Source organism: Esox lucius, chromosome 8 (assembly GCF_011004845.1).
Source record: "Esox lucius isolate fEsoLuc1 chromosome 8, fEsoLuc1.pri, whole genome shotgun sequence".
Taxonomy (NCBI): Eukaryota; Metazoa; Chordata; class Actinopteri; order Esociformes; family Esocidae; genus Esox; species Esox lucius.
The window spans coordinates 16,878,512-16,896,032 of NC_047576.1; the positions used below are offsets into that span (position 1 = coordinate 16,878,512).

General features: G+C 40.0%; 1 protein-coding gene across 2 annotated transcripts in view; it reads right to left on the minus strand.

Annotated features, from left to right (window-relative positions):
• Positions 1-17,521, minus strand: part of LOC105025892 (inactive N-acetylated-alpha-linked acidic dipeptidase-like protein 2) — a 311,906-nt gene that overhangs the window by 91,815 nt on the left and 202,570 nt on the right. For both annotated transcript variants that reach the window (XM_013134897.3, XM_020048731.2), the window contains exon 7: positions 810-902. In XM_013134897.3, the coding sequence (XP_012990351.2) occupies positions 810-902 (93 nt within the window). The remainder of the gene's footprint in view (positions 1-809; positions 903-17,521) is intronic.

Below are 17,521 nucleotides of genomic sequence, written 5' to 3' on the forward strand. Positions count from 1 at the left end.
TGAAAGATGGCAGGATATTGTGTAGGAGAGCTAGTAAGATCGTTTTATCCCTCTTGGGCAAGAAGAGTGTAGGTGGTATGGCATCTGAAAGTCTACAAGGGTTGTGAAAGATAGACAAGCAAAATAACACAAAAGGAATAAAGAAGACATCCAACCAAAAGCTAACAAGAAGGAAAAACTTCTCTCCCTGAGATTTGAAGCTTATAATACATGCTTTATTGACCCATTATGACAAAATAACATCAGAGTGTAAATCTGGGCGGTAACTTTTGTGGTGGGTGCTTTGAGACAGGTAGATGTCCTGGCACTGCACATTCTGGCCAAAGGGAACAGATTAAAAGCTTGCTCTGCACCAGAGAGTTTATTAAATCATCCTAAAGGAACCAATGCTGGACCGTAATTAAAAGGTAATTTCCAGAAGCTATGTGACCTGCGTTTGGGCCAGCCAGGACAGCAGTGTCAGAAGGAGGTACTTTGTCAGAACAGAGAAGAAAGGCTGCTTCAGCGCTTAGACATTTATTTTTTCATCCAAAGGCAACTTCCCAGGTTGCTTCACTCCACATACAGGAAACAGAAAGCACAGCAGGTTGGACTCATCGCATAAGCAGTTATTTTGGAGATTGTTCAGGCTCTCTGAGTAAGACTTTCATGATTACTTATTGTTGTTATTAAAAGAAGGTGAAGAAAACTAAACTACAATCACAACAACATAATGCATTATGTTCAAAAGTCAATAGTGTGGTCAAAGGGACTCACTCCCAAAAGTTTTGTTTTGGAAGAGAGTCCCAGAACAATTTATTTTAATTTACCTGGGTTTGTTTTCCCTCTCAAGTATCCGCACACATTGTGAACTGTCTTGAAAACAGAGTGGGTCCCAACGGTTAGTTGTATCCTCCTTCGTTCTGTAAAAAAAAAAATGGAGAGACATAAGCCTGACATCTTTTGACCCCATCCCCCAGAAGACAACACCAAACAGCATTAGGGCTTCCAAAAACATAGTAAACAGAAGGGAGTTCACTATATTAATCAAAATACAATCAAAACAATGATAAACAATATCAAAGTTGAGAAGAATAACAAACACAGTGATTGAATTAATGGGAAAAATACAGGGGAAGGGCAAAAACATCCCATCAGAAATTGAATTCATCACCCAGGTGACAAAAATAACTACTTCTCACAAATAAGACTGTATATTCCTCTTGTACACAATGGTTTCATCTTCATTAATCCTTTGGCCCTTCAGCCACACTCACTGGCCCTCATTTATCAAAAGTGCGTACACCAAATTTCCAGCGTACACCTGGCGTACACCCAAAACCACGGAGACTTTGAGATTTATCAATATGGACGTTGGCGTACGGCACTCTCAAATCCTACGCCAGCTCAGGAGGTGGTGTACGCACGTTTTGAGTTAGTGCGGAAATGCGCATGTTGAGTTATATGTTCTCATCATTTATGTTATATTATGTTGTTTAATTATGATACTGACTGTTGTATACCCAAAATTGTACAAGAGTTAATTGTGCGCATGTGTGAGACGGGACTTTTATTTTGACCTGTCTCAAGTAAAAAATGTGTAGCCGTATACTCAGCCCCTGCTGCAGTTCCCTCGTGCACTGATGTTATGCCAGTGCAGAGATGTAAACTGAAAATAAAACAGTATTAATAGTTATATTTGGAGTGATCTTTGGTGGATGGATGACAACAAAATATTGCACATGGACATGGCGGAGAGAAATGAAACCTTAACAGCGCAGAAAAGAAAATCCTAACGCACTGACAAACTAAAAGATGTGATATATTATGACCTACTGTAAAAAACAACAACAACATAATTACAAACTTCAGTGTTTATTTTTGTGCAACATAGACTTCAAGGTTTCATTTGTGTGACTTTACCAAAGCATTTGACTTATATGTATTCCTTCAGATGCGAGTCTGTGCGCTTTACATGACGTTTCAGGGTTAGGCCCGGCAGTTGCGCATGGACTGGGTTCAGTAATAAAAGGCTTTGAATTACCAAAATATAATTCAGACTGACAAAATAATAAAAATGACATTCTTCTTCTTTTAGACAATAATAGAAATAATAATAATAACGACATTCTTCTTCTAAATAACAATAAACGTCATTGATAAATATCATGAAATAATAAGACGAATATTACAAATTGTCATGCAGTTATTAATGTGAATGAATGGTACTCCACATCACATCATCATCTTTTATTCCGCTTTTTAAACTGCCAAATGAAACAATTCTTTCTACCTCCCTGGTGATCGTCTCAATCTCCACGTCAGAGAAGTTTCTCTTTTTTGCCGTCTTCCGTGTGTCCATGGCGTAAAATGAGGGCGTGGGGGAAGCGGAGACTTGAATATATAGGGGCGTGTTATTCTAATGACGATCGTTTTCATCCGCGGCATTTATCAAGGGAAGGTATTGCGTACACCTGGATTTTAAAGGTACGCACAGTTTCATAAATCAGGCGATGAGAGGAGTGTAAGCAAAATCTTACGCCAACATATACGCCTGTTTCTACGCAAGAATGATAAATGAGGGCCACTGAGAGCAAGGGATATGAATGTCACTCTTGCCGGGCCACAGACAAACGAACAGCAGACACACATGCTGCACTGCAAGCAGGTAAGTGGATGATACAGCATTTATGAGATTTGGGCTGCAACAAGAGTGTGTAGTGACACGTTAAGACCCCAACATGAATGCAACACCACCAAGAGAGCTTAGTGAAAAGAATACACAGTCTTTGTTCTTCTAGTACAGTTGAGCAACATCATTTACTACTCCACAGCATTCTACGGTTCATGTACAAAGGCCACAGGCGATACGATTGGGTTCTATATCTTCCAAATGCATCGATTTAGATATAGTGCCTAGGTGCGATCATTTCAAGAAATAACAACATCTGCTATAATGTTGAACGTTGAACTATATATATGTCCATATTGTTTATCTTATCTGATATGTTCTTGCTGTGTGTCTGGGTCTCTTTAAACTACCGTTTACGCAAAAAAGGTTTTTCATCCTATCAAATGTTGTACACAGAAACCAAGGGGATTAAAGCGAAATCCACACTCTGTGGTACTTAAAAGTCAATGAAGTTTTTGAAGGGTTGGTGCAGCTGCAGAGAGGACAATCACCCAGAGGCTGACAGAATATGAAGACTCCTTTACATTTTCTTTTCTTGACTGTCTAAGGTTCCTGCCAATTAGGGAAAAAGGGTCAGTGTGTGGGTGCGAATATACATGATTATATCAACACACATGCAGATAAAAAGGCAACCAGGAGTCCTGAAAGAGCTACCCCTCGTATCTTCATGTCAATGTTTTTAAAATGTTCATAATCTTACCTAGATTTGTTATCTCATATTGAATGGCAATTCACCTCCATACAGTGGATGAAGAAAGACACCATTACATTACATTCACCTTTTGTTGCCTTACAGCAGGACTACTGAAAAGTGGGATTTTCTAATACATTAAGATACCCACTCTCCCCAAAATATGTTTGAGTTGCTGTTTAGCAAGGTTAAGTTGGTGTTTTACCAATTAGTATACACAACAGCAGTAAAGGCCAGTTTACTAGGTCCTAAAATTCTATGAGAAATTACATTCAATGATCCATTGCTTTTCCATCTAGGAACAATTACATATGTTTACGTAGTACACATCACAAATTAAGCCTTCAGTGAGCTAAAAGAAGCAATAATATCCACCAACGATGGGATATCATTTAATGAGAGAAAAACACAAATTCAAATTGATACTCACAATAAAAAATCTTGTTAAGATAATTTTTTGCATTGCTCCATCTCCACCTCCACATTACTCTCCCCCCTCTTCTTTTGGTCATCTCTTATCTCTCCTCCATTTCTTTTTGTGACATTGCACCTTGGCAGCTGCTCTCCCTTACCACCAGTTCAAACAGGAGTGTCTCTGTGTCCAAGATGTTGGCTCATTCCAGGTAGTAAGGCAATGAGGGATTGAAAATTCTCTTTAAAGACAAGCTCGCAGATAGCATCCAGATGTGTTGGCCTTGGGGTGTACATTACAGACACTGACTTTTTTTATTAGGCTGCTTGGATGCAAAAATCACAGGGAAATAAAGATGAAGTGCCAGTGAAGATGTAAGTCCCAGGCACAAATAGAGTGTGATGGAGGGGCCCACTATATACTGTTTGGATGACAGAGCATTTTCCCCCTGTATGAGAAATTAAATTCTGTATATATAACGGCAGTCTTCTCATGGAAACACTTCCCTATTTATCACTTTTGACAACAGTACAAATTACTTTGGCTAAAGAGCAGAGGAAGAACATGCTGTGGCTTTTCAGAAGTCTATTTAAACTGTGACATCTAGGTGATACTCACTGCCAGAAAACAGAAGAAAGTTAAAGGTTACTTTAACTCAACGTTTATAAGGCTGTATTTACATTTCAATCTAGACCATTTGTGAACTGAAAGCAAAGGGTCAATTCTGGCAGTGTCAAAAATAGTTTATGAACGTACTTTACGGTATTGATCACTACATGCAGTTGATAGGAAATGGGCATGAGAAACTAAACACAACACAGATGTGCTGACTAGGATAGATAGGGAGGGATGCCTGTTACTGAAGGGCCCCATACATTCTGTCCATACCTCCTGCTAGGAGTTGCCCATGTGACTGACATAGGCTATATGGATAGGTCCTTTGACCATAGGTTGGAACATACCATACAAGGGTCTGTTGTAGGATACACATTTCTTATTGGAGTGTATTGGAATGTGTAATTGGTTGGCTATGAGCAGTGGCCACCTCCTATATATCCTGGTATAAAGCACTGATTTAACTATGTAATTATTGGAGAGAGAGAAAATGAGAGAAAAATGGAAGGTCAACATCATAGACTTATGCTGAATAAAGATGGCTCTCCCCTGACTTCCAGTTGCATTTATTTTGTTCATGGATCAAACTTGGACAGAATCTATCAGCATGGTGCCGTGACCCGGGTAGATGGATTTGCACTTTGAATGGTGAGTTAAACCACTCTAAAAGAACATGTCAGTTAAATCATCATGAGTATCCAGATGAACACATCTGGAACAACAAAAAGATCTAGAAATGTCACTTTTTAGGCAATGGTAAGGACACGTAAGATTTACGTTGACACTGAAAAGTATGTGCTTTAGTCCTTGAAATACCACAGGAGAAGTTAAACCCTGTTTTGATGGGAAGTGCTTACTAGACTGAGTAGTAAGTGACACATGTAAAGTCCTAATGTAGGCCACTCTTTAGTGTAAAGTCTTTGTTTTTTGGATAGCAGGTTGACAAGTATGTAGTAATAATTTAAATCTTGCAAGGGGAAGAAAAAGACGTCTTAAAACAATGTGGTAAAACTGAGGAATGCAGCCTCACACGTTGTAATGGAGAAAATAGCTAATGACATCAATAAGAGCTTGAAAATAGATGACTGTCACCAAGAGATAACTCAAAAATATGCCATTGTTCCAGAAGAAGATTTTTTTTTTTTTTTGATATACAGAAAATATTGGAACAAATTCAAAGAATGCCTGATGCAAAAAACACTTTGGTCGTTGATTGTGTTATCAGAAATTGAAAAATTTAATGATAAATTCCTCAAAGATAGAATGAGAAGGAATGTGTTCAGGCGTCAGCTGAACAAATGGCTGAACTGGATAAGTTGGACTTGAGAAGTTGAAAAAGGAACTGGAAACGTTGAAAGCAGGAACAACATCTAAAGACACTCAAAGCCCATTGAAGAAGAAACCAGGATCATGTCACTATTGTGGAATCATTATTGTTATGGAACTTTTTAACTAAGGTGCATTTGAGAAATGTCTGTCTTTCCATTAGCTGGTATGTAGATCTTTACTTTGATTGTGACACACATGTCTTTATGATATCAGAGGATTATTAGGTATTTGGGCCATGTCCTACTGCTTCGATAAAGAAGGGTGTCAGTCTTTTGTTCCTCAGGAATGTGGTCCTTGGGGGGAGTAAGGTCAGTTGGCCCCTTTAGGTAAACACTACAGTAAACATTATGGCAGGAAGGATAAGGTGGGGGGACAGCCCACCCTTTCGGTAAAGCCTTTGTGACACAAGACAGATGGGCAACAACTTACCACACCCCTTTTCACTGTAATAAATACGGATCGTGCATGTATGGAGTCAGAGACTCCTCAGATGATTATGTTGGTAAGCGTTTGACGTGTCTCTCTTATTTGCAAGTAATATTAAAATGGTTAACTTGTGCTTAAAGAACTCTTGTTTAAGAGTGTCGATCGATGGAATTACCATCACATTGGCCATTGGCAGGATGAGTGTCACAAGAAGAAGAACCCAATGAAAAAGACAAGATGCACAAACAGTTGTAACATGAGACATTCTGCCAACATGCCGAGCAGCAGCAAGGAAAGATGTCAGATGTATGGAATTCAGGAATCAAAGACAGAGGATTTCCTGGCGATACCTGGAACTGGCGTGAGCTTATAATCATTTAATAAGGAGTTTTGAATGCCATCCATCCATCTTCTTCCGCTTATCCGGGGCCGGGTCGCAGGGGCAGCAGTCTAAGCAGAGATGCCCAGACTTCCCTCTCCCTAGACACTTCCTCCAGCTTATCCGGGAGACACCAAGGCATTCCCAGGCCAGCTGGGAGACATAGTCCCTCCAGTGTGTCCTAGGTCTTCCCCGGGGTCTCCTCCCGGTGGGACGGGCCGGAACACCTTCCCGGGAAGGCGTTCAGGAGGCATCCGGAACAGATGCCCAAGCAACCTCAGCTGACCCCTCTCGATGTGGAGGAGCAGCGGCTCTACTCTGAGCTCCTCCCGGGTGACCGAGCTTCTCACCCTATCTCTAAGGGATCGCCCAGCCACCCTGCGGAGAAAGCTCATTTCGCCCGCCTGTATCCGGGATCTTGTCCTTTCGGAACGTAGATTGACCGGTAAATCGAAAGCTGAGAAGCTGCACCGATCCGTCTGTCAATCTCCCGTTCCATCCTTCCCTCACTCGTGAATAAGACCCCTAGATACTTAAACTCCTCCACTTGAGGCAAGAACTCTCCACCAACCTGAAGTGGGCAAGCCACCCTTTTCCGACTGAGGACCATGGCCTCGGATTTGGAGGTACTGATTTTCATCCCAACCGCTTCACACTTGGCTGCAAACCATCCCAGTGCATGCTGAAGGTCCTGGCTTGAAGGGGCCAACACGACAACATCATCCGCAAAGAGCAGAGACAAAATTGTGTGGTCCCCAAACCAGACACCCTCTTTGATGGTATTTAACATGTTTTAACACTTTGATGGTATATAACATGTTTTAATAGGTATTGAAGGAATAGCCTGTTTTGTTGTGCTTTGTCATGTTCACAATGTAAATATAAATCAAACGTATTTATTGCGTTGATGATAATGTTTAAAACCGTAAGGCCTCAAGTAGGGTCTCACTACAATGTGGGTAGGCTGTAATAAGTGGGTATATCTAACTCTAGTGATAAATAAGAAATTGGTACAATGATGATTTTGTAATCTGGTAAAATAATGATTTTCAAAGGTTAAAATATTGTGTTTTCTCTCTCCTTATATATTGTATAAGTGATAGAATGAAGAATCCACATGGTGATAATGTTTAACGTTAAGAAGACACGCTGTGTCCCATGAGGACTGAATATGAATCCAAAACAGCCATAGGCCTTTAAAAAGGGTTTCCACCAAGTTGGAATGCGTGTGTTCTCTCTCTTTCTGCCTTGTCACAGGACGACTGGTGAGAGGGAAACAATACACAGAGGGTAATCATTTTTTGAAGTAAAACACATGGCTTTCTATGTGCGATGAATTTGATTCTAATATATGTTATAATTTGGTTTTAGACAAAAGATTGAGATTACAGTCTCATGTGAAATTTGCCAAAAGCGAGTTTATCCCCTACAATAAAGTTTTATATTTTATTTTTAATGTTGAATTGGCTTTGGTAAATTAGGAACATTTTCATTTGTTTGTTTTTTGTGTTTCTCTTACAACTAAGATGACATTTGTGTTTTATAGAAGTTAGATACTAAAAAGTTGACTGACTAAAATGGTCTCCCCCTTGGTTCAGAGAGCAGCACATGGGGGGAGGTTTGCTTGAGCCAATCCCCCCACACACCCCCACATACCCCACACCCTGGGATAGCAAGAGTAACATAGGCTTACTTGGGTGGTCATATCTGTTTTTAGTTTAGTCATAATTTTCACCAATGTTTTGGAATGTCCACCAGAATGTTAAGTTATTGTACAGATATTACAAGTATATTTTTACAAACTACACACAATTCTAGAGATGGGTAGGACAGTAAATCTGAACCTTCACTTAACAAAGGATATCGGCTAAGTAGAAAGAATAAAATATGTTGCTACAGGTCTGAAGACCATGAACAGATTTTTAATATGTGGAAACCTAAATTTCATATACATTTTAAATAATCAATTTGGGCTTTATTTATGGCTAACTATAAGTGTGTAAAGCCAAGGGCTTCAGGAATGGGGGCAGACCCCAAACAACCTATCCCATTAAATCAGGGTAGCCTATTACTAAGGGTTAAAATTGAGTGTTCAGACTGGTCTCAACTGTGGTAATTTCCTCAGCATAAGCATATTCAGTTTTGGGATAACCAAACATTAAGTAAAGGTTAGAGAAATGTTCTACTCAATAGCTTACACATTGAAATTTATGATTTTGAAACCAACTACCGTGAGGGTGGAGACCAAATGTCATCCTCCATTGTTGATGATAGAGTCATTTTAATGTCAATAGAACCACAGTGGCTGACTGCCACTATTTGGAATAAAAATTAATCAAAGTTGGAGAATTTGACTTAAATGTAGAAGGTTAATCAAGACATTGTTTGTCACATGGTAGTTTGGTCGTTGCCTGTAAAAATGCTAAATTTGGGTGCTGTAGATATGCTTATACAATTGCCCTGGTGGTTGCAGTAGGTACACCACTGGAACATGGGCTGGAGTTTTTATCTCCTACAATTTAATTGCACAGCTTATCACCTAGTGGGCAAACCAATTTAGTTAGGCATGTGCCAAGAAACTTCAGGATATTATAAATGCCTGGTAGCCAATTAAAGAATTTAAGAGTTGTTCAGCTTATATGGGTTATATGGTTTATAATTCCTTCGCACAAGCAACTGTGTTGCACACTGATGTCTTTGATTGTGTTAGTGAATGTTTGTGTTTTTAACATTTTCACTTTGTTGTTTTGATGCAGTATGCAACTCCATATCGAATGGATTCCAAATCCATCCCTGTTACCAATTCTCTATTTTACATGTCCGTCCCAAAATGATTGCCAGTGTGGGTTCAGGATGGCGCCTCCTGTGGCCGATTCGCCGTGACTCTGCTTTCACTCTAGTGTCTCTTTCCTTTGACTTAATGAAGTGAAAGCAGGGGGGATGTATGATATGATAATTGATTTTTATTGGAAAGAGTTGAGCTTAGGGCTCAAAGCAAATCAGATTGGTACTTAAAGGGAGTTACATTCAAAATGTGTTTTTCTTCTGTTTGCATAATTATAATGGAGCATTAGAATCTGCTATGTTTAACATATTCTATTCTTAGGATTTGTTTTTATTGTTTATTTGGAAACTGTTTGTTTGACGTAAGGTCTAACATTTTAATGGTGGAATCGCATAGATCTCACAATTTTTTTATTTGGCTAAGCAAAGTCTAGTCAGATCAGACAACGGAATCTCATTCACCTACCAGGTGGTATTCGGGCATAAATATAGCACATTGAATGAAACATCAACCAAGCCAGTTCTGGATGGAAAAGGACATTTGACATAGACCTTTATGGAAACTTGTCTGAATAGGGTTTAAGCTTCACTCTGATGATGGAACTTCTGAGATCCACAAGTTTTCAGGACTGATCTATTGTCTTCATTGTTGGGAGTTGACGGAACAATACCCAGTGGATGAAAGTCTAATGGACTGTTGAACCACACTAATTGTTGTTTTGGTGTTATACTTTCAACAGATCAGGACATCACAACACCTTTTCTGACTGGATACAGACAACTGAGTGTGAGTACCAGCAACATGTTCACAAAGAATTATCACATGGGACTATAACCACATGGGCGAATCTGTTCCAAATCCTCCTGACCACTCACATGGCAGAACAATGCCAGGGTCAGATAACTTGGCTTCATAATCCATTTCCAGATTAACCATCGACCACAAGATGAGAGGAGAGTCCTGAAGGACTCCACATACTACAGGTCAGAGCACCACGGGCCAGGTAACTGGAAAGGTCACATGGTCCCATCACAGTGGAAGACACTGTTGTGGTGTTAATCTTGAATTAGTGAAGTTTTGGAAACTCACTACTCCATAGGACAACCAGGCAATTTGCTGGGTCCACATCACACTGACTGCAGTAACTGATATTGGAACTTTAAATCACTGATGCAAGACAGAGAAGACTGAAGACTAGAACTACAGGACATTTGATGAGAATCTAGGGTAATTCCTAACAATCAATAGTTTTCCTAAAGTTACTGGTATTTTGATCTCGTATGTATGTTCATTCCTCACAAGGTCATTGACACTTGTTTTTTTGTGAAGTTGCTTAATAGTCATAATTACAACAACTACCCTGATATGTTTAATAGTGCCATATTTCTTTTCAAAGGTCGAAACGGTCACTGGTACATTCATTGGAGTTGAATGTTGGGTTGTTAGTATGATGTTGATGCATGATATGGATAAGGGGGGACCATGATTGTTTAAAGGGTTTATTGGGAATTAATTATGCATTTCATTAATATGTCATGTTAGGTCAGTTTCTGTTGGACACGTGTTAGACTGATAGTAGCCTGAGACTTCATGTGTTTGGTAAAGATCGATCACGATGGTCACCACGACTGCAATGCCATACAGTGCTATGTGTCAGGGCAAGCTGTGTCCACTGCATCTTATTTTCATTTCATTTAAGGAATAATAAAGCCTCATAGGCCAGATAATCATTTTTATTATTTTTATTTATTGTTTTTTAACAGAAGTGTTTGGACCTTTTCAGTTCATTAGGAATTGGACTGTACTTTTATTTTGCTAGTTTTATCAACATGTAATGATTAATGATTAATACATGATTGAAGGGGGGAGTGATAGGAAATGGGCATGAGTGTATTGTTGTAATGGTTGGTTATGACCAGTGGCCACCCCCTATGTATCCTGGTATAAAAGGACTGTTTTAACTCTGTAATTATTGGAGAGAGAGAAAATGAGAGAAAAATGGAAAGTCAACATCATAGACTCATGCTGAATAAAGATGGCTCTCCCTTGACTTCCGGTTGCATTTATTTTGTTCATGGATCAAACTTGGACAGAATCTAACACAGTTCAAGCTCACACTAAATGTAGAAGCAGCCACAAACAGTTGATTCTAAAGCTTGCTCAAAAGAAACTTCAATATGGGAAGTAACAACGTGATTATTTTTATAGTAACATATTGTACTATACAAAATGCATCTAATGCAATACGCAAAGTGTTTCATAAAATATTTTGTACATACATCAAACACAACTGACAGGTCATTAACTGTGCTCTCTGCCAATAAAAATGTAGATGTGTCTTTGTTCTTTTCTCCACAGTAGTGGGGAAAACCAATAAGGACTGGCCTACCTGCACACCGCAATCAATAGCTTTGTAATTAAAGGCCCGAGAGTGTTTCTATAAAGCTATTGTAAATAGTTTTTTGCAGCCAAGCTCTAATTGCTCTGGAAATTTGTTACACTTATGGCATTAGTTTGGGCCAGGGAGAGACGGGTGTATGTGGCAGAGTGGTGATTCTCTGAAATCTCAATTCGTCGGGCCTTCTCCTTTTGGTATCACATTCTTTATGGTGAATAAAAGAGAGATGAATTCGCCCAGCTGGTGCTATCTGCAGTGAAACCAAATACACATGATAATGAATAAGTCCCTTTCAAATGCATTGAGTGGTTTGTGCTCCCTTCAATGCTGTGAACAATGCATTATTCGCTCCAGACCGGCAGGAGAGCACTGCGAGGAGGAGAGCACTGCGACAGTTCTACCTGGAAACGGGCAGGTGGAACAGCCGAAACTCTCAGGGACTCGTAAATAATGTCTTGTTTCCATGGAGCAGAGCTGCATAGAATTAGAGAATAGCCAAGCAATACAGTGAGCATGAATTTAATGGGAATTCAAAAAAGAGGAGGCAGACAGATGGAAACAAATTATTTGAAATCTCTGGAGTGGCAAGTGCTTTAGCCCAATCGATGGGAAACAGATTACCTGCACCCCCACCCTGTTTGATCAAACCAGTGGAACACTGCCTCAGTCCATTTCAGGGCATGGCGTTAGGAGGTCATGCTTGGGAGGCTTGTAAGGGGCCCTTGAAAAAGGTGTACGCCTGGGATTCCTCGTCTCGGTGAGATCGATAGCACCAAGTTGTGGCTACTGATGTTTTGGGCCCTGTTGATTGTCAGTTGGTGGCTGAGTGGGCCTTCGTGTGTCCGTGGAGGCATCAGGACAGGGACGATACAGAGTGGTTTTCGGACACATGGGAAGGGGTTTTTTGGACACACGGAAAGCAACTGGTGCAGACATCTTTAGCCAGGCATATATCTGAGCAGATCTCTGGCCTTCACCCTCCTCTTGGATTCTTTCTGTTGGATAGGCAGTCTGAAGAGACAAAGCATGCAGTCATCACCACATTATGTGGTGCTGACAAATTTGCCACAGGCATGCTCACACATTCCCTTCTGAATGACTACCAAAATCCTTGACTGATTCCTGTCTGCCTTCTGAGGTGATTTCAGGAAAGAACACAGAGCTATCGTAGACAACAGCAAGAAGTCTTATAATCACCCAGAGTGCGAGTGTTTACTTCATTATTAGAACTTTGGCAAGGCTTAAAGTAAAGACTTAAAGCCAGTTTCCTTTAATTTTGTGGTGAAGCCAAAACCCTCCAATGTCTATCAGCCGGAGAAGTACACTGTCTGTTAGCCCGAGAAGTGCACTGCTTTGCTGGGTATCTAGGTCTCCTGGGTGACGATGCAAAGATAAGAGGGGATTTTCAGTCAATAGCAGGAATTAGAGCCTAATACCCCCCATTAAAAAAAAAGAGTTAATGCGACAGCTTCCTGCTCCTGCAGTGGGCTGGTGTTTCTGTGGCAGGGTTATAAAAATCACTCCCCTGTACTTCTCTAAATGTTCTTTAAAATATTGACCTTGATCTGTTCTTTAAATGACAGGTAAAAAGCATGATAAAACAATCGTTTTTTTTCTATCTGGAACTATGCCAGCGCATTAGGGCTTCAGCAAAGAGTTGGATGGGTTCTGGGTATGCTGTGGAGATATTAGTGATATTTATGTGAAACGTAGATATTTGACTTTCTGCCAATATTACAAACAAATAATATGTAGCTGCAGTGTCCATTGAATACAAACGTTTATTCCAGAGTTGAAATCTTGTTTATAGTTTGAAAATGTGTCAAAAAGACAGTAACTATGAGCATAGGCGCCGATTTATGTTTTCCTCCGTGGGTGCTCATAGGCGCATGCCATTCATTTATATATATACACACACCTATATATACCTATATATACACACCTATATATACCTATATATACACCTATATATACATATATAAACGCACTACGCACACCTATTCATTTACTTATTAATAAAGCCGTAAAGTAGATCTTTCAAAATGTACCACTTATCACAAATACAGGATTGGAGATGAAAAGTGTATCTGACACGTAGGCCTAACCGCGATCAGTTCGTGGGAAATTAATGTTTTGCGCTATTATCTAAATATCGATTAAAAAAAACGACACATAGTTTCTGGGAGTTTCTCCCTAATTTCTGCTACGAGTTTTTGATAGTGGCATTTTTTCATCTGAGAAACACTGTGATTGGTGGATAGGGAGCACCCGGAGCAGGCGACTGGTTATGTCGCTGTCACTAATATCGACATAACCAATCACAGTGTGACAGACGCTTTACATATCACCAACGGCAAGTTTAATTTTAAATGAATGTAGCCTACTGGCGGTCTGGCACACGTGGGTGCTCGTGCTCGGTATTTTCGTGGGTGCTCGCTATTGTCCGTGGGTGCTCGCTATTTTCCGTGGGTGCTCGAGCCCCGGAGCACCCACGGTATCGGCGCCTATGACTATGAGCCTTCCAGTTTGTATTGTCCAATCACGGAGAAGATAAAGTCAAATGACTTGTGTCTACGCTGAAACTGGACTACACAGAGTGGAATGCTGTAGTTTGTTTGCCTACTAACTCTGAAATGTGTAGTAAATTTTTTTTCCACATGCACTAAATGGCCAAGCTGGTGACACCCCTACTAATTAGTGAGTTCATGTGTTTCAGCCACACCCATTGCTCACAGGTGCATACAATTCAACACATAACCAAGAAATCTCCATGGATAAACATTGGCATTACAATGGGTCATGCTAAAGAGCTCAGTGACTTCAAATGTGGCACTGTCATAGTTCACCCAGGTCCCAGCCATCTTAGACCTCCAGCGCAAGCGGTGTCTATGCAGGGCGTGCGGCATCACCAGGGACACTTCACATCCATGCCACAAAATGTTTGCCCTCCTCCCATCAGGTCGCTCTGTTCTCGCACCAGCAGGCTCAGGAACAGTTTTTTTTCTCCATCTGATGTAACCCTGCTGAACTCTGTGACACATCACTAACCATACCCACCCTCTGTCACTGGCTTACAAAGTCTGATAAAGTCGTTTTCAGTTGTCTACAGGTACCTGTCAATGCTACTATTCCTGTATTTCATTTGCACATGTCAACTTGCACCTTAAAATTTCCTTCATTGCACATTTAGAGCTGCCACTGTACTTGCATTTTCAATTGTTATATACACATGTCTGCCTCAGGAAATTCATTGCTGCTATCCCTGCATTTCAGTTGCACATGCTACTCTACTCCTTCAATTAGCCTTGACTGAAAATTCAGAATGTCACTGAGAATTGCCACTTGTTCCCACTCAACTATTTATCCCACTTGTACATTATATTTAATACTTTTCTGCCCTTCTGTATTTGCTTCCATTGCACATTACCATTGCACAAGTGTCACATATAATGCAGTTGCCTTAATTGCACATGAAAACATTTCACTTGTACATACACACACTTAGTGCTTGTACATTGTTTGCCCTCCTCTATTTGCACTTCCGGTTAGACACAAACTGCATTCCATTGTACTGTACTTGTTCAATGACAATACAGTTGAATTTAATGACAATACAGTTGAATTTAATCTAATAATCTAATCTAAGTCATTGGATACCACAAATCAGTTTGTGAAATTTCTGCCCTACTAGATCTGCCACGGGCAACTGTAAGTGCTATAATTGTGAAGTGGAAGCGTTCAGGAACAACAACAGCCCAGGCACCAAGTGGTACAACACGTAAATTCACAGAGCGTGGCCGCCAAGTGCAGAAGCATCTAGCGCGTATAAAGCGCTGATCATCTGTTGCATCACTCACCACAGAGTTCCAAACTGCCTTTGGAAGCATCATCAGCACAAGAACTGTGCAGGAGCTACATAAAATGGGTTTCTATGGCCGAGCAGCTATACGTAAGTCTCACATCAACATGCTATGCGTTGGCTAGAGTGGTGTAAAGCATGCCACCCCTGGACTCTGGGGCAGTGAAAATGTGTTCTCCATAATAATTTCCTTAGTTTTGCAATGGGATGCCCACAATAGGTGTGATGGTCAGGTGTACACACACTTTTGGCAATATAGGGTATGTATATGACAGTATTGTAAAACATATTCGTTTTTGTACCTATTCATTGTTTAGAACAACAATAACAAGCAGCAAAAATATATAGCTGCCATTGAAAGAGGGTTATATCATCTGATGGCACTCAGATATTTTAAACCCTTGTGTTAGAGTGGGTCAATATCAGTGACATTACCCTGTAACAAACTGCTTGTTTCTCAATTCCTCTGATTTAAACCAAAGCAGTTTGTAGGCTACCCTTACCCTAGGACTACAATGAAGGATGATTCAACAACAATGTGCCATTTCTTTGTTATGACAATGTTTTGATATCATGCTTCTTACTCTCTTTTTCTCCCTGTTATTCTTTTTGCCGGATCGCATAAGTGGAGCCGGCTAAGAAGAGCGAATGTCTCTTACTGAGTTAGTGAGTGAGTGACTGACTACCCCTTGTTAAATAGCGTAGTGGTTAGAGATGCGGTCTCCGGAAAAACAGGTAATATAATTTGAAGAGGCTATACTAATGCCCAACAAGTGTGCAATTTGGTGGTGTAGTGGTTAACAATAATGCCTTCAAGTGGGCGACCTGGGTTCGATTTGCGACAGGGCAGTCACGATTAACACATTTTATTGCGGGTCCGGCTGAACTAGGCTTGCCTGGTTTCTTGTTCCTCTATATTTCTCTGTTATTTATCTCCACCTCCCACCCTCAGTGGAAAAAAAACAGAAGTTACTAATTCCTACCAAAATATTCATAGACATCTATTCTTGGATCGCACAGCAACTGCAGTTGACAAGTTCCATCTATACACAAATATTTCCCTCTATAACAAATTTTGCAATCTCAAATCTACCTTTAAACTGCTTAACCTGCACAGAACCAATTTTTCCCTATATATCTTAAATGTATTATTTGCTTTTGCAAACTATCCATTTTACTTTGATGCTTTACAAATCTTCTAGGTATTTGTAAGTTTTCTTCCAATATTATCTTACAAACTGACATTGGAACTGGTCCCAAGGAACAGAATAAAAGACAGGGTCGATTTAAATGATGTGGCATTATGTGGCAAAACCGTGTGACATCATCATCAATGTTCAATGTGACACAACTCACTTTCGAATATGGTTTGAACATAAAGGTTAACTTTATATTTCTGGATGTGTGCTGTTCTTAGACCCAATGCTAAATGGAGTTCATGGATACAAACGTCAGCTGTGGTATATTGACCATATACTGTACCACAAATTCTTCAGAAGCCATTATTCTACTATAAATCTGTTACCAATGTAATCATACATACAAGTTAAGTATTTTAAATTTTATCATACAAGTAGTATACAGTCTCATATTCCAAAATCTCATATACCACATATTTAAGCCAATCATACAATGTTGTTTTCTCATATGTCATTTTTATGACCTGCCACCGACATCTACAGCTGCTGTGCTAACCTAGATTCCTAGTTAATTGTGACCTCTGAGGTCCCTGAGCACTATAATGCGCTTCACTAGCTATCTACTCATAGATTAAATTACATCCTAGGCATATAGCAAGAATGTGGCTGATGGACATATATATTGTCATGACAAGCTTAACCAGGAGACACAGATGAGGGTTTCTGTAATTTACAGGGCAATAACGACCCACTGTGAAGTGTATTCCTTCCTTTCTTCACGGAACGTATATCAAGGAACATCGTTTTCTCACCACTG